Source organism: Nicotiana attenuata, unplaced genomic scaffold, assembly GCF_001879085.1.
Source record: "Nicotiana attenuata strain UT unplaced genomic scaffold, NIATTr2, whole genome shotgun sequence".
NCBI classification, from domain to species: Eukaryota; Viridiplantae; Streptophyta; class Magnoliopsida; order Solanales; family Solanaceae; genus Nicotiana; species Nicotiana attenuata.
In genome coordinates this window covers 229,258-251,651 of record NW_017671137.1, presented here as the reverse complement: position 1 = coordinate 251,651, position 22,394 = coordinate 229,258, and the positions used below count along the sequence as shown (strand labels likewise).

The following is a 22,394-nucleotide window of genomic DNA, read 5'->3' as shown; positions in this document are numbered from 1 at the left end:
GGTCCTTAAACTGTGACCAGCAACAATTCTAACCAAGACTGCTAGACGATCATACTAAATCAAAAGGCACATAAAGCACATATGAGGCAAGGTTTGTGCTTGTCACTCCAGAAATAGAGTTTAAGAGCAACAGTATTTCAAACAAAGTTCCAGAACAAAGCCTAGTCCAAAACCATCTTAAGGAACCTAAAGCAAGACTTTGAACTTGAAAATATAGCAGTGTCATGGGCAAGACCAGTAAGATACAGACTAAACATGAAAACTTCAACATAAATGCCTAATGAGAAAAAATAATTTGCAGAGCTTAACATATAAAGCAAACCTAGCTTATTAATAAGTGAGCATTCAGATGAGAAGAGGCTGACTTTCAGGTAAGTAAAGTAAGCAGGCATCATGTAAAGAAGAGTAAAAAAGGCAGGGATTGAAATTCATCCTAGGGGTCTCAAATGACTGGTGAGCACAACATATCAAAGCAAAGAACAAGTCTGCCTTGGCATTGCAACAATACTCCTATATAGAAGACAGATGATCACAAGTTGGCTTCAGGGAATGGCAGGTGTACATAGAAGATTTAGCATAGACATGTTTCAATAGGTTCTAGGCACGCATTAATTTTCTAGGAGATTCCAAGTCATGTTTCAAGATGAATAATAGTCTTGAATAGTCAACTAGGCTTAAACGTGGAGACAAGTATTGGTCATCTACAATAGGCAAGCATTGAGGCAAATAATGTCAAGGAAAAGCGTACTAGGCTAAGTATTCATACAATTTCATCCCATAGTTACAGGAGGACAGCAGGTGATGTATAAGGGATTCAACAAGGAGAAACACTTCTGGACAGGCAAAATTTCCCAGAAATCCAAACAAAATTTGATAAACATTAATAAGATTTAGTTGCAAGCCAAGTAAACATCATGTATCACTTAGCAAAAACTCAGAATTAAAGCAGGCTTGAACTAGCATGATATTAAACACCCAGAGAAAAGCACACAATCAGAGAGTAATGAAATTGCGAGAGTATAAGGTACTAACCAGTTGCAAACAAACTAAACAATGGATGAAGAACACAAAAATCTCAAGAATAGCTGTGTTTACTGAAGACCAATGAAACCCCAATTCCCCAGTTCTTTAGAGTTCACAGGACCCTCGAAATGGACCCCGAGCAGTGCTTGCACTAGAGGAAGGTGAATAGAATCCGGTGGCCTTGGCTTTCAGCCGGCTAAGAGCTCAAGTTTTAGAATATATAGAATAAGTGAGAGTGAGAGAATAATCATGACTAAGGTCTGTCTAAAGGGAATCAGGAGAGGGGTTTATATAGTAGTAAAATTCAAACGAACAAACAAGGAAAACAGTCAATCAAGCATAATAAAAGAAAAATTATCGTTGAAAAAATAAATTTTGAATCAGATTAGGAGAAAACCCAAACGAACCCTAGCTCGGCATAAGTCAAAAATCGACCAAAGATCTTGGAGAATTGGCCCCATATCACCTTGCTATGAATGTATACAGACAAAATACCATCTAGATCTTGAAGATTGAAAACGATTGCACATGATTCAGGGTCTGGTACTTGAAAAAGATAGGCAAGTACTAGGTGATACCATAATCGTCTAAGTAACAAAGAGACAGAGCATATATGGAAAGAAAATTATGGGGGTATTGCGTATTAAGGTCAGAATCGGAGAGGATTAAGGGATATCGCGGCTAGGGTTTCTCATAGAAGAACATAATAGAGAGGATTCAAGGGCGGCTACTAGGCGAAAATGTCTCTGGGGTGTAGGTTAGGGAGATATAGGGAAAGAGGAAGGGCTACTGTGGGCCGTTGATCATTTTAGATCAACGGCCATGATCAGAAGGGGAGCTGGGCGGGTCGTTTAAATAGGTCGCGATTGGGTTATTTAGGCCTCATTTGTTTGCACTTAATGGAGGTCTGAATCTTAATCATTCAGATCTGAGACATTAAGTGTGTTTGTTTTTAAAGTCTGAATCTTAATTATTCAGATCTTGATCATTAAGTGTGTTTGTTTTTTTTTTACTTCACAACCACTTAATGGGTCTTAATAGGTCTGTATGATTGAGATCTATAACAGAGACTTAATTTCATTAAGATCCTATCATATATTCATTATTAACTGGCGCCACCGCCTATCATTATCAACAACCACCATGCCGCCGCCGCCACCACCACCATCATCCTCAATCATAGCCGCCACCTTTATCGACCATCATCACCCACTATCCCCATCACTCTGACCACCATCATTCTCCCCCACAATCAACACTCATCCACCTCAACTACCACAACTGACCACCCCATCACCATCAACAACCACAGCCGATACTGCCCATCATTATAACCTACCACCACCCACACACCACCTTCCTCAGTCACAATTACTACCACCACCCGCCATTATTAACTATCACTAACCACCACCACCACCATCCTCAATCATAATCGCCACCACTGCCAATCACTACTAGCTACTAGCATGAACCACCATTATCAACCAAAACTACCACCAACCACCACCTCTAGTCGGTATTCACCCGTTAGCCATCATCACCAACAACTATCATATTTTAAAAAACTATGTATTTTATTGATAGAATATTAGATTAGTTATTTCATTTGAATTTTATATTTATTAATTTTCAAATAAAGATAAATTTTATACATTCAGATGTTAAAAATCAAACAGTCTTAATATATTCAGATGTGTATCCAGATCTTAATACACATCTTAATATATTCAGATGTGTATTCAGATTCAGATGTCTTAATCCTAATACACGTCTTGATATTCAGATGTGTATTCAGATTCAGACGTCCTAATATTAAAAAAAATAAATGAGGCCTTAGAGAGGGTCGTTTGGTTTGGGTTAGGGGTGTTGGGCTGGCAATTTGGGCCAAATATTGGTAAAAAAATTATCCCTATGTCGGGTCTATAAATTAACTATACAAAATTTATTTATTTTTAAAAATTTATAAAAAATAATTAAAATATTACTTATGCAATAAGATGATTAAAAATAATAACTTAATATTATAAAAATACAAAAGTGCAATTTTAGCATGAATAGTGTAATAAATATAATTATTTGTAGAATAGAGGCTATTATTGCAAAATTATACAAATAGCTCAAAAATACAAATATAATTATATGAAATGAAGTAAAAATATTATAAAAATTGGTGATGATGCAAACGCGATATTTTCAAAATATACATGATATTTATAAAATATGAGGGCTAAATTGGGTATCAACACCCGCCACGCCCAGATATAATTTATAAAATATGAGGGCAAAATTGGGTATCAACACCCGCCACGCCCAGATATGATGATGATGAGATACAATTGGTTGACCCAACCGGAGATGATGTTGCTAGGGACACTGAGATGTCCAAGGATCCTTAGGGAGTTTTCTTCACCCTCTCTCCTTTCACTCTTATTTTGTTAAGCATTGGAGACCATGCTTAGTTTTATTCAGGAGGGGGTGGAGTCTATTTGATTTGACATTAACTCATTTTGGTACATTTGGCCTGTAATAATTGGATGATTCTATTCCTTTTTCGTATTTGTAGTTTATCTATCTTTAGTAGTTATTGTTCATTAGCTTCTTTATTTCTCCACTTTAGTTCTTGTTTTGTTAGTAGCTTCTTTTTATGTTTTCGTAGATAATAAGCCTTCGGTTATCTTAATGCCACAATTCTATCCAAAGGTAGTTTTGTGTAAACGGGGTAACTCATCCCAACGACGGAAGGCGTGACAACCATCATAAAGGAATGAGTCCATTTTTCTGTTTAGGTAATAATAATAGTAGTAATAATGAATAAAAGGCCTAATCAAGTCATTCTCGAAAAAGTTACTCATGTTTCATTTGATACCAACACACTTAACTATGTGCTTATGGTTTGAAACAAAGTTTTTGAAAGAAAATAGCTCTAGTTAGTGACTTTGAGACTCTTGAGTTGACTTTGGTAATAATCAAGTGGTTAATAGGACCTTAGTAATCTTTAACTTGATTGTCGTTGTTGTAGGCTCTCCACTCTATCCTCTTTTACGGTCTAGTTGCATGAGGGGTGAGGTGATTTATTGCTAGTCCAAGAATCCGTGCGTAAGGTGTAGAACTTACCCCGAATGTGCTTCAAGGCGAAATCCTAAATTTTACTTGGTTTGACAATTGATTATAGGCTTTCCTTGGCCCGTTTTGACCTTCTTTAGCCAACAAATGTCGTTATCCCTAGTCAATCCCCTCGATCCTTTAGCCTTTCTCGTTTGACAACCATTATATAAGCCTTTACCCGTTTTGTTATGATCCTCTCTTCGCACCCGAACGTTCCTTAACACTCTTGTGAAACAAGTGTCTTAAAGAATAAGTTTGGGGGAGAGTTGAGTAATTTGAAAGAGGTATCAAGGCACAGAAAGAGAAAAGAAATGATCTCTATGAAAAGAGAAGGCAAGAAAAGAAAAAGAACAAAAAGAAAAATTCAAAAGAGAAAATAAGTGGAAGGGTTGATGGATTCAAAAGAGGTAATGATCCCTAACATGAGCATCGCGGGAGAAAAAGAATGAGATGAACAAGAAAGAGTGATGTCAAGTCTCTTTAGCCCCCAATAAAAAAAGAATGCCTCTAAGAATTGGTAATTGCTAGCCATGAAATAAAAATATGGAGTGCTTAAGGAAAGGTGTAACCTCTTACCCATATGGTATCCTATCCTAATCCTAAAGCCTTCATTACAAGCCTTCATTGAACCGAGTAAGCTTACATTGGTGGTGATCCACATGAGGGGCAAGCCTATGGCACTTGAAGCCGTACTTGGACATTCTCTTGTGAGAGAAGAGTGAACCTTTCATGAATCTTAAAATGGAGTGCTAGCCTTTGAAGTGAGCTTTGCAAATGGAAGGTATAGGAAGAAAAGTTTGGAGCCCACCATGACCTACATGATAGTACAAGAGTCCTTGATGAGTAAAATCAATTCTTGAAGCTCAAATGTCACATTAGAGCTATATGTGCATGATAGTTGACTTGTCACATTGTTGAAAATGCATTAGTAGTATGGATAATTGTTGGTCCCAACTGAGTATGAATGGCTCACCATTGACTCGCTGTAATGACCTTTCACTTTGAGGAGGTGAGAACTAATCTATTTGCTTGAGGACAATCAAAGACTTAAGTTTTGGGGAGTTGATAAGTATGGATTTTACCACTTAGTAGTGCCTTATTACTTTTGTTTTAGTCCAAATGTATTGATTTATGTTCCCAAAACTAATGAAAGTATGCAAATTGCAGGAATGTTGGAGATATGTGTTCAACTGAAGAAATTCAACTCAAAAAGGAGTGTTCTGACTCACAAGGCAAGAAGGGGCGCAACTGACCAGAAGTGTGGTCCGCAGAAGCAAATGCGGACAGCAGAATTCTCCCTCCGGCCACAGTTCTGATGTAGAAGCCCATAAGTAAAGGAAATAGAAGTGTGGACCACATACAATATGTGCGACTGCTGAATCTAGTCGCACTGACAATAATTCAAAAAGTTCAGAGAGTGTGCATAATGACCAAGACTAAAGACTTGCCTGAAGTGTGGACGACACATAAATTGTGCATCCGGGGAAGCTGAAGTGCAGCCGCAGATCAATTGTGCAGCTACAGAACCTATCCCTTGTAGATTCATGCAATGTGTGGACCACAGATGGAATCGTACGACTACAGAACCTCCCGAGGGGCATTATTGTCAGTAAAATTTGAGCCACTATAAATAGATAGGAATCACATTTAGGTCAAGATTTGAAGTTCTTAGTTGTAGCCGTTGTAGTTTACCATTTTGGATAATTTTGGATCATTTTGGAATAAAAATATTATAGTTTAGAATTAATGGTTGCAAACATTGATTCATACCTTTTAACTTTGTCTTTACTTGAGAAAGAGGGACCTAGAATAGGAAAAATTGGCTAACAGGAAATTGGTCTAGTTAAGGACTTGACTAGCGTAAATAAAGGGTTTGAACTAGAGATAGGGAAAATCCGACTTGAGATCATATCAACTATTTAGCTTGATACCCATTTGGGCTTGAGAAAGCCAGATTGGGGAAAATCACTCTATGATCGAGAGGTATTGAGTGGGTAACATAGAGTTGAGAGCTATAATACACCCCAATCAATGAAACAAGTCTCAACCTAATTAACCCATTAGGCGAACACCTAGGCGAAGGTTACATCCCTAGGTTTTTTACCAATTTGAAAACAACCAAAAACAATTAGTCAATTGCTAGTATTATTTCTCTAATTGAGCATTGACAGTGTAGTTATCGAAGTGATTTGCAAAACTAATTTTATTGGAAGTGTATTTAAGTTGTTTCGTCTTCACACATCAAGTATACACTCTGACACCCATTGTTAGCTCCCTGAGAAAATCGACTCCGACTCATAGTTGGGTATTATTCTTCCAACGACCTCTTCCACTCATTGTTGAATGTGGATTGGGAGTGGATCAATACCTCAAACTCAATATGGTCCTTCCCAATTCAGAATTAATTTCCATGCATTTACTGCATGTGTTGACTGAAATAACTACTTAAGGAAAAATCTTCCAATCTTAAAGTATCGAAGATAGCTCTTCAATTGTAAATCGCTCAATCCTTTGCTTTTGCGTTGTTATCCGTATAAAAGCTTCCCTTCGTTCTTTTATCAAATCCAAATTTGTATGAAGTTCTTACTCATTGGATAATTCATTTGTATGTTCAAACTTCAGGCTTGGCTCTCCTATTTCCACTGGAATTAATGTCGTAGTGCCATAAATAAGTGAAAATGGAGTTTTTTCCGTGCTTATTTTGTTGTCCTATAGGCCCATAACACTCCGGGTAGCACTTCAGGCCACCTGCCTTTTGGTTATTCCAAACATATCTTTACACTGTTGACAATAATTTTATTTGTCGACTCTGCTTGTCCATTAGCTATAGGATAATATGGTGCCGAAGTAATCTGTTTAATTTTTCGTCCTTTGAAAAAGTCGGTGACCCTTGCTTCCACGAGTTGTAGCCCATTATCACATACGATAACACTTGGAACTCCGAATCTATAAATTAGATTCCTCCAAATGAATTGGATAACTTCATTTTCTCGCACCTGGTTAAAGGAACTTGCTTGCACTCACTTAGAAAACTAATAGTTAAAATTAATAAAAATCGTATATTTCATGGTGCTTGTGACTGAGGACCTACAATATCCATTTCCCACTTCATAAATGTCACGGCCCAACTTTCCCTCCGTTTGGGTATCGTGATGGCACCTAGTCTTAAGGACTAGGTAAGCCTAATAATTGCAGAATAACACAATAAATAATAACATCTAAAATTCTTCTAAAATAAATCCTTTATACAATGAGCATCTTCCCAAAACCCGGTAGTACAAGTCATATGCTCTACGGAGTTTTGCAACCATTTCTAAACACAACCGTATGGAAATAAGTACAGCAGTGTGAATATAAAATAGGAAAGTGACTCCGAAGCCTGCGAACGCAGCAGCAGGGCTACCTTGAGTCTCCTCGGCAAGAATCCGCACAGCTACTAGCGAACAATACCTGGATCTGCACAAAAAAATATGTAGAAGTGTAGTATGAGCACACCACAGCGGTGCCCAGTAAGTATCATGACTAACCTCGATGGAGTAGTGACGAGGAACAGTCAAGATACCTACTGGTCTAATATTCAGAACATGATATTTATATAAAGACTACGCGGTACGACTAACAATACAGTAATTAAAAATAAGGAGAGAAAGTAGCAAGTACTCAGGGGAACACCATAAGGAAAACACGGAAAGGTAAGCGAGAATACACCCAAATCCGAAATCACAAATACAGTAAAGACAAGTCATAACTCAACAACTCCGATATTTTTTACCTTAAGTCTTAACCAGCAAGCGTCAATCAAATAGTCAACCTTTCAAATGATAAAAAAATGTTTCGAAATATACTTCATTCAAATAAATGTTCTTTTCAAAAAGAGTTCTTTCAAAACAAATGCTTTTCGAATATAATCTTTTCAAATAGATAACCTTCGCATGTCAGTCACCCTGTGACACCTCATCTCATAATCATACGGTACGGGTCTCAATACCTGAACCCTAACACTTGGCATCCTATGCCCTCATCACACCTCCTGATCATACTGACAACTCACATGCCCCAAAAGAGTCATTCTCACATGGAAGTCAAAGAACAAGGGTGTGCGTCTATACTCAGAAATCTCAAAGAGCCTCCTACCCGATAAGGGTGATTAACCATGTGTATGCTTGTGCAAGTGTCCTAACATAGTTCATACAAACTAGTAAGTATAAGGAATAGAACGGACAACACCTATAATGTTTACACAGGGATAGGATCAATGAAACATCAGCTCAGAACGCAATGATTTTTAACAGGGGACCTCCCAGGATATCGTCCCGTAGTCCCAAACGTAAATACTCGGGAATCTCTCAGTATCCCGGGGATCTCTCAGTATCCTCAATATATGTGCTGGGGATCTCTCGGTATCCCGAGGATCTCTTAGTATCCTCAATATATGTGTTGGGGATCTCTCGGTATCCCGAGAATCTCTTAGTATCCTCAATATATGTGCTGGGGATCTCTCGGTACCCCGCACTACAATCCAAATCAACATACGTGTACAGAGGAATCTCCCGCGTGCAGTCACGTAGTCCCAAATGTAAATATCCAGTACAGGAGAATCTCCCGGGTGCAGTCCCGTAGTCCCAAAAGTAAATATGCAGGGATCCCCCGGAATACCGATCCGTAGTCCCAAAGTAAACATGCAGCGCATCCAACAAAACAACAGTCACAACACAACAGAAAGTCCGTACATTACCACAATACATAAAACAACAACAATGACAATAATACAAGGTAAGACAAGTAAATCAACTTAAGGACTGTAAATCACAAGGAAACGGCAAAACCAGCTCACAAGGAATAACCACAGAAAAGAATGCTGGCATAAAGGGAACAGTTCAACAATGGGAAAACTAATATATACCGATCCCACAACATACAAGTCAATAACAAGGAAATCAACACGAGTCAAATAGTCCCAAATAAGGGCAAGTAAACAAGGACATAGGTTATCTAACTTCGTTTAAGATTGGACAATTTAGAGGATATTCGACAATTTAATTAAGGAAAGATGATCTTTAGCTCCACTTAAGACTAAACAAATTTTAGAAAGGATAATGATGATTCTCAAATAAGACAACACCTATGAAAAAGATAGCATAACAATAGGAGATGCGAAATTCTTCAATTTAATCAAATAGGAGTCAATTAGGCAATAAGAGTGAATCATAAAGCAATTAATTCCAATTAAGCATGTAGAGGTGAAACTGGTAAATAGGAAACTCAGTCATGTCAAGAACACATTCATCCACAGTGAATATAAAGACCTAAGAACCCTAAAAGGCCAATTTTCCACAAATAAGTCCGAGCACGCACTCGTCACCTCGCGTACACGAACTACAATCAACATAGAAGACTCAAATCCTAAGGGAAAGTTCCCCCACACAAGGCTAGGCAAGATACTCACCTTAATCCGGCCAATTCAATACTCAATTTAGCTTTTCCTGTACCAATTCATCAACGCTCGGCTCAATCTAGCCAAAAACGACTTGAATACATCTAACAATGCAAGAGAAAACAATTCCAATTAACAAAACTATGATTCTTATACAATTTGCAAAAAGTCAACAAAAGTCAACTCCCCGTTCCCGCACCTCGGAACCCGATAAAATTTACAAAACCTAACACCCATTCCACTACGAGTTCACCCATACAAAAATTATCAAATTCCGATACCATTTGGTCCTTCAAATCATCATTTTACATTTTTGAAGGACTTTACAATTTTTCCCCAAATTCCATCCCAAATCAAGAATCAAATGATGAATTCAATGATAGATTCATGTATTTTAGCTAAATCCGAGTTAGAATCACTTACCCCGATGAATTTCTTGAAAAACCTTAAAATATCGCCAAGATCCGAGATCTCTAGGTCAAAATATAAAATAAAACCCCAAATCTCGTATTTATAATGCACCTTCCAGATTCCCTCACTGCTGACCGCGGAAAATCACCGTTGACCGCGGTAAATCCACCGCTGCAACGGAAAATGTTGACTGCAGTGACAGGCTTTAGTATTTTGGCCATACCTTTCTCTACAGATGTCCAAATAATGCTTTCTTTACCTTTCTGGAAACTAAACACGAAGAGCTATAACTTTTGTTTTTGAATCATCTCCAAATTCCTTGTAGATCAAAAGATACCGAAGTCGGACCAACGACCTGCGGATTCTTCATGACCGTGGACTACGAAAAAACCTCCGCCTCAGCGATAAGACCACCGCCCCAGCAGAAATTCCTTCGCCCCCAGCGAAGATTTAAGCATCAGAACCTTTCCCTATGTTCCGGAATGTCCGGACTCGCTCAAAACTCATTCGAAACACACCCGAGGCCCCCAGGACCTCAACCAAATGTACCAACACATCCCATAACATCACAAAAATTTAGTCGAGCCTTCAAATTACTAGAAACAACACCAAAAACACCAAATCCACCTCGGGTTCAAGCCTAAGGACTTAGAAACTTTCAAATTCCACAAACAACGTCGAAACCTATCAAATCAAGTCCGATTGACGCCAAATTTTGCACGCAAGTCATAAATGACATAATTGAACTATTCCAACTCCTTGACTCGGATTTTGATATCGATATCAAAAAGTCAACCCCTGGTCAAACTTCCTAACCTCAACTTCTTATTTTCGTCATTTCAAGCCTAATTAAACTACAAACTTGCAAATAATTTTCCGAGCATGCTCCTAAGTCAAAAATCACCATACGGGGCAATTGGAATCATCAAAAATTCATTCCGGAGCCGTTTACTCAATTCTGTTCAAATTCTCATCGCTTAAGCTTACAAAACTAGAATCCTTCTTCCAATTTGACTCCAAATCCCCCGATAACTGAATTCAACCACGCACTTGAGTCGATACACATAATATGAAGCTATTCAAGACCTTACGCTACTGAACGGAGCTTAAATTCTCAAAACGACCGGACGGGTTGATACAATAAATGTCCACGGTGCGATGATAGTATGGAGAAACTCTGCCGGTTGATTCATATAATTTGCATACTGTTGGAATTTGTCGCACCTTTTTACAAAATTTTCTGCTTCGTCTTCCATTTTGGCCAGTAATACTCTGTTCTTATTAGCGTTTTCATTAGTGACCTTCCACCAACATGATTTTTACAATGTCCTTCACGTACCTCCCGCATTACGTATTTAGTTTGTGAGGGTCCAATGCATCAAGCTAAAGGTCCACCAAACATCTTTCGATATAAATTTCCTTCTATTAAACAGTATCGAGCTGCATTTATTCACAGCAATATTGATTATTTTTTATCCTCGGGTAATATTCCACACAGTAGATAATTCACAAATTCATTTCTCCAATCACATGTTAAATTATTAAAACTTACCTCATTCCTGGTTTGATCGAGTGCTGAGTGAAATAGGTATACAACAATTGTATTTTCCATATTTGACACATCGTCTACTGATCCCACATTTGCTAATGCATCAGCCTCCCCATTTTTCTCTCTTAGAATTTGAATTGCTTTCTACACTCAGAACTGACGCAATAACTCCCGCACTTTTTCCAAGTATTGTTGTATTTGTCTTTCTCTAGCCACGTAATTCCCTAGCGTTTGATTTACAACAAGTTTTGAATCGCTTTTGATTTAACCTTATGAATTTCCATCTCTATTTCAAGTTCTAAAGCTGTAATCACTACCTCATATTTGGCTTCATTGTCAGTTATAGGGTGACATTTTATAGCTTGTCTAATAATTTCTCCTGAAGGTGAAATTAATACAATACACAAACCTGCTCCTTTTTAGATTTAAAAATCCATCAGTATATAATGTCCAAGTTCCCATATTAGATCTGGTAAATATTTGTACCACATTTTCAGCTCCAGAAAGAAAACTCGAACTGTAATCTGCTCCGAAATCCGCTAGTACCTGTGACTTTATGGCAGTTTGTGGCTATTAAACAATATCATATTCACTAAGTTCTATTTCCCATTTAGCTAACCTTCCTAATAATTCATGTTTGGTACATTATTTCTTAATGGAAAAGTGGTTACAATCGAAATAGGATGGCATTCAAAATAAGGTCGTAGCTTTCTTGATGCCATTATTAATGCTAGTGCTAGTTTTTCTAGAGGGTGTCCTGTCTCAGTATCAGACAAAGACTTACTAACATAGTAAATTGGACATTGCGTAGTTTTTTCTTCTCGCACCAATACCGCGTTTACTGCTACTTCTGATATGACTAAGTAGATAAGTAATCTCTCACCATCCCTTGGCTTTGACAACAGATGCGGTTTTGACAGATATGCTCTCAAATCTCTCAAAGCTTGTTGAAAGTCATCATTCCATTCAAATTGATTTTTTTTTTCAATAACGAGAAGAATTTAAAATACTTCTCTGAGGATCTAGATATGAATCTACCTAGCGCTGCTACTCTCCCTATTAGCCTTTGTACTTCCATTTTGCTCATGAGCATATTCGGTATCTCTTCGATCACTTTAATCTGAGCCAGATTTTTGATCCCCTTGTTAGAGACAGAGAAATCCAAAAAATTTATCTGAGGCTACGCCAAAGGCGCATTTCTCAAGTTTAGCTTCATGTTATACTTGTGAAGTATGTGAAGGTTTCATTCAAATGCTTGAGATAATCTTCTATTTGTGTCGATTTTACTAGCATGTCATCTTTTTTTTTTTAGCAAATCCACTAGGCAGGTGCCTAGGGCTAGTTTTATTACTACTAAAAAGCAAAAAAAGGATCCACATAGGATGAGTACAAATAAGGGGGGCAATAGCACTAGTAATGTTGCCTCTATGCCTTGGCCATATAATCACTCCTCTGCGCCTCACAATGCCCATATGGCAGCCTCATGTAGAGGAATCATGGTGTAGCTGCCGGCAAAGTCTCACGAGGGCATACAATCTCATGGCCACTTGGATATCTTTCCAAAGGCATAGGACCAGTGCAACACAGACTAGGCTAAACCATACCTTACTAATCCTATTGAAGCAATCAAAAAAGCCTCACCTACTAGCAAGCATGCAAAAAGAAAGAACTAGCTAGAACTAAATATTCTATGATCATCACAGAGTTTATAACATACTCTGTGATGATAATACATAGACCTATACCAATGTGATGGTAAAATAAAAATATGTAGAAATAACAGTAATGTTCTCTCTTCTTAAGTGTTGTGAAATCTTCAATTTGTATCCGCTTGTCTTCTTCCTTTACCTTCTTTAAAATGTATTTAAAACTCATGCTTTCTTCTTTGAATGATTGGACTTTGTGGATGCAGTTTGGATGGCCTGTCTTTGTTTGGAAACTCTCATTGGAAGTCGCCTTACTTTTGCATCTTCATTCACCCTGTCGTCCCAACTTTTATCCCTTGTACGAGTCTTCTTACTTCTTCCACTATGCATTGGTGATAAATCACCTTTCCTTGCTGCCTCTGTCCGGCACTGTTGTAGCATTGCATCTTCCTCACCTTCTTCATAAACATATCTTCCCATATTTACAGGATTTGGCATGTCTTGAAAAAGATCTTGAGACACCAAAGTTGTTCCATCTTCTTTTTTGACCAAGACTGTAGCATGTCATCGATGTAGACTTTCATGGTTTTTCCTAGTGCTCTTGCAACATTCTGGTAACCAACCTCTGGTACGTAGCTCTAGCATTCTTCAAGCCAAAAGGTATGACTTTGTAACGATAATTCCCTTTGTCTGTAATAAAAGAAGTTTTTTTCTTGTCTAGGTGATCCAGAATAAGCATCTAAGGAACTTAGAAATTCATAACCAGCGCTAGAATCAATTAGTTGATCTATATTTTGTAAAAGAATGGATCTTTAGGGCACGCCTTATTCAGATCAGTATAATCTACACATACTTGCAATTTTCCATTTTGTTTGGCACTACAACGGTATTAGCTAACCAGACAGAGTACTTTACCTCTCGAATTGAACCAATTTTCAGAAGTTTATGTACCTTCACTTCATCTACCTAATTTTTGAATTCTCCTTGCTTTTATTTCTTTTGCTTCACTGGGGGGGGGGAGGGAGGGGGGAGGTGTAACGGATCTTCATTTAACTTATGAGTCATTACCTTCGATAGAGTACCTATCATATCTGAGTGCGGCCCGAAAAAACAATTAGTGTTAGCGCGTAAAAATTCAATTAACTTACTTTTTATATCTGGGCTTAGGTTTGTTCTAACATAGACCTTTCTGTCGGGCCAGTGGATGAACAACAACAACATAACAGCTTCGAGTTCTTCCGTAGTTGTTTTAATATTTTCATTCTCCTCTAGGTCTTGGATCACGTCTGGTATCGCATCGATATTTGCTCTGTTCCTTGCAGTTTCAGTTGAGGTACAAAACAAATTCTCCATAATTGAAAACTGTAATTGCTATTTTCCGTCCTTGTCTTGACACATTCCACTCGCCACCGCAACTGTGTTGGTTTTAAACGATGTTTGTTTATCTCCTCTGATCTGACGAATTCCCCACTATGATGGAAATTTGATTACTTGATGCAAAGTTGATGGAACCACATACATATCATGAATTAATGGTCTTCCTAAAATTATGTTATAAGCCATGTCTGCATCCATCACTTCAAATTTGGTGTATTTCACGACTCCCTTTGGAAATGTATATAATGTAAATTTTCCCTTTTGTTATAACACTTGAATTGTCAAAACCAAATATAGATTGAACCTTGGGTATCACACGATCAGTCGCTTGCATCTCATTGAAGATTCTTAATAATATATTTTTCACATAGTTACCTTGATCAATAAAAATTCGCTTGACATTAATATCATGAACAAGTAAAGATATTACTAGCACATCATTATAAGGGATGAACAAGTCAACTACATCCTCATCGTTCAATGTATGTTGTCTTCTTCAAAAACTTGTCAATACACTTTTTATGGATCACTAAGATATTGGCTGTTCTTTTTGTGGCCGTGTATGTAACTCCATTAACCTCCTCACCCTCGGTTATTACATTCACCGTCCTTTTTGGCTATAGGGGTTTTGATGGTTCTTCCCTATTTTTCATATAAGACTGCTTTACTTTGTTACTAAATAGTTTAGTGAGATAACCCCTTCTCAGTAAATACTCAACCCCCACTTGTAGGAGCCTGCAATCTACTATTTTGTGATCATGATCATTATGGAATTCATACCAAAATTTGTGACTTTTTTTGCTGGGATTTGATATCACCTCCTTTGGGCATCGCACTTTATCACACATACCTCTTAATATAGCTACTAACGTAAGTACTGACATTAAAATTATAATCTCCTGATTTTGGTCATTGCTCCTTTTTGTATCTTGTTCCTTTCCAAATCGAGAAGAAGAACCTGCCTCCTTCTCCCTTGATCTCTAGTCAAACCGTGTTTGTTATGGTTTTGACCTAAGATTTTGTCCCGCAAGTCCCATATAAGGTTCGTACCTATTTTTTTCGGATCTCCTTTCTGATTTTGAGCGCCTAGGTGCAATCCTCTCCTCCACCTTCTGTTGGGACCCCATATCTTCTTCCATTGTAACTTTGTATTGTACATGTTATAAACATCATTCTAAGTAGTTGTAGGAAATGGCCTTAAACTTCCTTTAATCTTCTCGTGGCTTCTGAACTTCTCTCATTCAAGTTGCTTGCAAATGCCATTGCCACCTGATTATTAGGTACACGAGGTAACATCATTCTTTATCGCCGGAATCGATCCATAAATTCTCTGAGTAATTCATTACTCCCTTGTTTTACATGATATATTCCAATCTTTTCTCTACTTTTTGAGCTTCTGAATGTGTTGTTATAAATAAATCTGCAAGCTCAGCAAAGGAGTCAATTGATTTCAGGTAAGAAAGAGTACCATGTTAGTGTCCCTTTCATAAGGGTTTCCCCAAAAAATTTCACCAATACTGATTCGATTTTTCTGTTTGGATAAATCGTTGCTCTTGACTCCTGTAGTCCCATCATACATGGGAATACTAGGCATTTTGAACTTTTTTGGTATTGGTAATGGTGCTGCACTTGGCTTCCATGGATGTTGTGAATACTTATCAATATCCAATCATTTAATCTCAGGCGGTACTTCTGGTATTTATTCTATCTGCTCATTTTGCTCTTTGAGCTATTTTTGCATAGTTAGAACTAGATTTTAGAAACTAGAATTATTTGGCTCCACTTTCAGAGTTTTCAAGCCCTGAATGAGGAATTTCCACAGTCGTATTAACTGGTGGTGGAGCCTGAAAAATACCTGGTAACCCACTTGCGAAAGTACGCAAAGCTTCACCGATTTGCTGCGCAATGAACTGTTTCAAGTCATCCTGAACATTTGATTGTTCCTCAAGCTGTTGCCCAGCATTACGATTAGCAGATCTGACAGGTGAATTTTCTCGTGAACGTTGTGGAGAATGTGTGGGTGTGTTGTGTGGAGGAGTCCTCTCTTGTTATCCATCTTCAACATGAATAATTTCATTAGTACTAGACATAATTTGTTGCTAAAGATAAAATATGTAAAAAGAAAGTGAAAAGATTAGTAGAATTTTCGGTAACGGAACCAATTTGTTTAACAAAAAAAAATTTTATGGTCAAAGCAAATAATAAAGTAATTCAGGTTTCTCATAACCAATTTTACTTTGCTTTTCCTAATATAGATTGAATGTACATAATGGAAATAAAATATTGATAGAATTGGAAAAATAAAAATCTTACTGATAGTCGGAGCTTCTTTCCAATTTATATGGTAAAGGGGTTAACATCAGGGTACAATTTATAACTCTTTTGCCCTACTTAATTCTTGTCCGTTACTAATATTTTTTTTGGTGTAAAGAAAAATATAATTAATCTCCCAACCAACCAAATATACATATTCCTACTAAACTGTACAGACTAGAGGTAAATTCCTTCTAGCCGCAAAAATTTCTCTATCTATCTTCCTTATCTTTGTTTGCTAAACATTTCCTCTATCCATTTCCTTCTATCTCTCCCCTCTTTCCTAATATTTTGCATACTCAATCTAACTTTGCATTCTTGTTGGATCTATTTACAAATCAGCATTGGATGTGGTACTTTGTTGTTCTATATTGCATCATTTCTGATCTGCCATATTTTGTACACCAGCGCCGCCACAACTGCTATAATGAGTTTTCTGCACATTTTACCTTTAACATTTCTTATTAGTCTTCTCCACAAGCCATCAATATATGGTTCATTTATTCCCAATCCTAGCCATTCCAGTAGAATTCTCAGGCACTCCTTCAAAAAATGACATTCGAAGAACAGGTGTTGAATTGTTTCTTTACTTCCACCACACATTTCACACCTTGTTTCTGTATATACTCCAATTTTTTCCAGTCTTCCTCTTGTCAACTGTCTTTTATGAACTTCTAACCAACTAACAAAACTGTGTTTTGGAACATTAATAGAGTTCCAAATCCATCTAGCCCAGGGCCACTCATTCAGCTCCCCTTTCCTTCATTGGTATCTTTTTTGTATAGAATACCTTTCACCTACTTGTTTCCATTCATTCCCCCTATATCGTCCCTTGAACTTTTCCATTATATTGCATATTCCCTTCCAATACCAACTACAATCAGTTGGTGGCACATATTGTTTCCAGCTGGTTCCTTTGATGTATATGTGATCCACCCATTTCACCCATAAGTTGTCAGCCTTTTGAGCAATGTTCCACACATACTTTGCAATTGCTGCCTCATTCCATACCATGCAATCCATTACTCCTGGTCCTCCTTTGTGCTTTGGCCTACATACTATATCCCATGCAATCAATGGAGCTTTATTAGCTGTTCTCTCCCATCCCACAAGAAGTTTCTACATATTGCAGTTAGCTTCTTCAGAACAGACTTAGGTAGGATAAATATTGATGACCAGTATGTATGAACATGTAGCTGAACTCTACCAGCATATGACAAGTTCCTCGAGCTCCAGGCCCTTATTCTAGCAGTCATCTTATCTACTAGGATTTCACAATCCAAGATTGATAACTTCTTCGTAGAAATTGGAACCCCCAAGTATCTAAATGGAAATGAACCTTTCTGATATCCAGTTGCCTCACATAGATCTTCCATTTCTTGTTTTGGCATGTTAGCACTAAAAATATTGGACTTTCCTGCATTAGTGTTCAAACCTGATGCATTTGCAAAAGACTGCAGACCTCATAACATCAACATTACTAATTGATAATTGCCTTTACAGAATAGCAATATATCATCCGCAAAGCATAAGTGATTCAGTTTTAACCCCCTGCACTTCGTGTGAAAACCAAACTCCCTCATATCAGCAACTTTATTCAAGATTCTAGTTAGGTACTCCATGCATACTACAAATAGCAAGGGTGAAATGGGGTCACCCTGTCTTAGACCTCTTTTTCCTGTTATACTCCCATGTAGTCCTCCATTTATATACTATACTGAGTAGTAGTCATACATGTTATGATCCATTTAATGAATCTCTGAGGGAAATTCATTGCATGAAGCATTTCTTCCAAAAACGACCATTCTACACTATCATATGCTTTTTTGAGATCAATCTTGATTAAGCAACTCTGAGTAATGTTCTTCCTGTTATACAATCTTACCAAATCTTGCCATATCAGAACATTCTGTACTATGGTTCTTCCTGCAATGAATGCACTTTGATTCTCAGAAATCCGTGTAGGCAGTATCAATCTGAGCCTGTTACATAACATCTTAGATATCACCTTGTATAATGTATTGCACCCTGCAATAGGCTTGTAATCTCCCACACTTGTAGCATGAGAGCGCTTTGGAATGATGGTTATCACTGTATAGTTCAGTACCTTTAACATCTCCCCAGTTCTAAAGAATTCCATTATAGCATCCACTACATCTTTGCCTACCACCTCCCAGCTATCTTTAAAAAAAATTGCTTCTATAGCCATCTGGTCCTAGTGATTTATCTCCATTGATTTCCCACAAGGTTTTTTTAACCTCTCTTTCTGTAAACATTTCCTCTAACATGTTCATTTTTTTCTGTAACTACTGGTCCTTGCTGAATCAGTCTACTATTGACATGCTCCCTTCCCTTGTTGGTAGTGCCCAACAAAGTAGTGTAGAAATCAATAAAGGACTTTGAAATTGCATCCACCTCAGTTCGATTGACTCCCTGTGCATCTGTTATAGAGAAGATTATGTTCATATTCCTTCTAGCCTTCATCATACTATGAAAAAATTTGGTGTTTAGTTCCTCTTTTTCCAGCCATTGCACCTTACTTTTCTGCCTCAAATATTGATGACTTGCTTCAATCAACCTCTTAGTCTTCCTGATTAGCCTTGCTTCTTCCTCTTGTAGCTCCGGATTAAGAGGTGTTTGCTGAATACTTTGTTGACATTGCAGTAATTCTTCTTGTGCTTGATCTGCTTTCTTTTCTATATGACTGAACTTCTCTTTGTTTAGCTGCCTTAATTTCCCCTTCAGGTTGTTTAGTTTTCCCACCAACTCATACATTTTGGTCCCAGTTTTGTTTGTCTTCCACCCTTGCTTTACTGTCTCTTTGTAGTCTGGTGTCATGCTCCACATGTTAAAGTATCTGAACATATGCTGCTTCTTTTGATCTACTGCCCATCTAATTATTGCAGGACAGTGATCAAATGTCCCTTCATTCCTATAGTATACCTCTGAATCTGGTAAAGCTAATATCCACTCATTATTGATCAACACTCTGTCAATCCTACTATATACTCTGTCAGTACCTCCCTGTTTGTTGTTCCACGTAAAGAAGGCCCCTGAAGATTTCATATCCTGTAATGTACATTTATCCACACATTGCTTGAATTCTCTTATTTCTGCCATTGTAACTGGGCTCCCAATCCTTTCCTCTTTATGTAGGACACAGTTAAAATCCCCCATGACTGCCCAAGGTTCATCCATATGCTCATGAATCTCCTTGATATCCTCCCATAATTTCCTTATTAGTGCACCATCATTGAATCTATATACCATTGTTCTTGAAAATTTCCTTCTTGTTCCTCTATGATGTACTCCACAACGTATTAATTGTTCTGTGACTTTGTATATGCTTATATCAAATACCAAAGTCTTCCATAAGAGCCATATTCTTCCTCCTTCATGTTGACTTAGATTCGTACTATAGGACCATCCATTACATAGGTTAAGAGCAGCTTTCTGAGCCTTAGCTCTCTTAACCTTTGTTTCCAAGAGGCCAAATAGTTCAACCTGAGAGTTATGCATAAACAGATGAATTTCCTTCTGTTTATCCGGATTATTTAGCCCCCTGGAATTCCAAAAGCCAATTTTATCCATGTGTTGGTGGGTTCCCCCATCCTTGTCAACTGCAGCCCCCCTTTTTCCTACATTACCATTCTCCATCGTTTCCATCTTCTGCCCTGCTTGACTTGTACTTGCCTCTTCTTCATTTTGTTGTTTTCCTAGTGTAGCAAACGCATAACTATCTTCAATGATGCTTCTTGCACCACCACTGCTTTCCTCACATACTTCCCAACTTTATACCCATGATTTTGAGCTGGATTCCTTCCCATTTCTAGCTGCTTATTGTCCCCCTGTTTTCCCTTTTGTTGCTGCTCTGCTCCCATTTATTTTGCTTGATCTTTTTGTATCTCTTTCCCTTCTTTCTGTTGAACTACCTCCTTCTGTACTTTCATTTCTTGTTGCTTCTCATTCTTCTCTCTTTCCTCCTATAGAAATTTACTACACTCATAAATGTTATGTCCATAATTCTTGCATTTCTCAACAGAACAGGTTTCCATTCATAATGGACTACCTGCTCTATTATTTTTCCAGCCTCATTTTCAAATCTAATACTTGACGGGTATTGTTGGTTCAATTTCACTTCAACTAACACTCTTGCATATGTTAGTCTTTCCTTTTTGTAGTAGCAGCATCTGCCTTTAGAGGCTTTCCAATCAGCCCAACTATTTTTGTAAGATCCACTTGTCCCCAATATTTGATATCTAACCCTATCAATCTCACCCAAATAGGAATGTTCTCCATTTTCTCCTTTGTGATCTCCATATCTGGCTTCCATGGCTTCACAATTACTGGTTTTCTATCAAACATTTGAACACGTTCTTCCACTGCTTTGCTTCTACTTTCAATACTATAAAATCTCACCAGGAATACCCCTCTATTTAATTGTGTTACTTTGTCAATCCCCAATGCTCCACAAATTCTTCTGAAATATCCATCAATTACTACTTGTGATGGATTAGACCCTAAAATATAGCACACAACCGTTGTTGTCCAGTAATCCACCTCATCCTTAATGCCCGCCATTGTAATTTTCACATTCAGTTCAGTATTTTCCTTAATTAGGTCTAGACCTTCCTCTATCGGAATTGAACCCAACATTGCTCCATGATTTAGTACTTGATTCTAGGGTTCTAGTCAAACCTGTATTTTTGTTCACCATTGCTTTCATTCGACAAGATTTGCCCATGATGCCTTATTCACCACTGGAATTTCATCGTTCCTCTTGTTCCCTCCTTGTGGTGTGGTTGGATTTGAAATCTGATTGATATCCAAAGGTATGATTCCTTGGATCGCATTGATACTTTTCACTTTCTTCGCATCTCCCGATTGTTGCACTCCCATACGCACTGAATTTGTTGTCTAACTTCCTTGGATCTTCTGACCTCCACCTCCAGTCCTCGATTTTCTCGCCATTTTCAGCTATCGTTGAGAGAGAATCGCATTTTAGAGAGAGGAAGTCATAAACTTTTTATCTCTAGAGGCCATGGAATATCATACACCCCCGTTACTAACATTAATTACCCGTTACATGAGTAATTTGTAATGGTTATGGTAATAACAACAAATCGCGCATAATCAGGGATTGTGCCGATTTCTCTCCATATTCGTGGCTATTAAATAACCTTTTTTTTACTTGTGGTCTTTAATTATCCATCCTGCACCTATTTTTACTTTTCCAGCTATTAGATACAATATCCTTGTAAATAATTTTGTGGATGTTTTACCCATGCCTTCTCTAATCTTAACTCTTCTTTATTGTTTTGACTCGTATGCTACATGTCAGCATATCATTAATCCATGCAGCGAGTCTACTTTTCCACCAATAACAATTGCTGCAATAGTTAAATAATTGTATGTTCACAACAAAATAAAAGGAAAAACCAGCTAAGCAGCATATGTTTTAAATTAGGTTAAACCGAAGCAAAAAGCCTCCAAAATAGTAAAGATTATCATTTTTCTGGGCATGGTTCAATCT

The 22,394-nt window shown here is 37.6% G+C and overlaps 1 protein-coding gene across 1 annotated transcript; it reads right to left on the bottom strand.

Annotated features, from left to right (window-relative positions):
- Window positions 1–19,114: 19,114 nt before the first annotated feature.
- Window positions 19,115–20,518, bottom strand: LOC109206169. Its single transcript, XM_019368961.1, has one exon. It carries the CDS (start codon window positions 20,516–20,518, stop codon window positions 19,115–19,117), a length of 1,404 nt encoding a protein of 467 aa, XP_019224506.1.
- Between the last annotated feature and the right edge of the window lie 1,876 nt (window positions 20,519–22,394).

Bases quoted from the DNA above. Each gene is read 5' to 3' on its own strand.
- LOC109206169 (XM_019368961.1), bottom strand. From the start codon at position 20,518: ATGGAGAATGGTAATGTAGGAAAAAGGGGGGCTGCAGTTGACAAGGAT.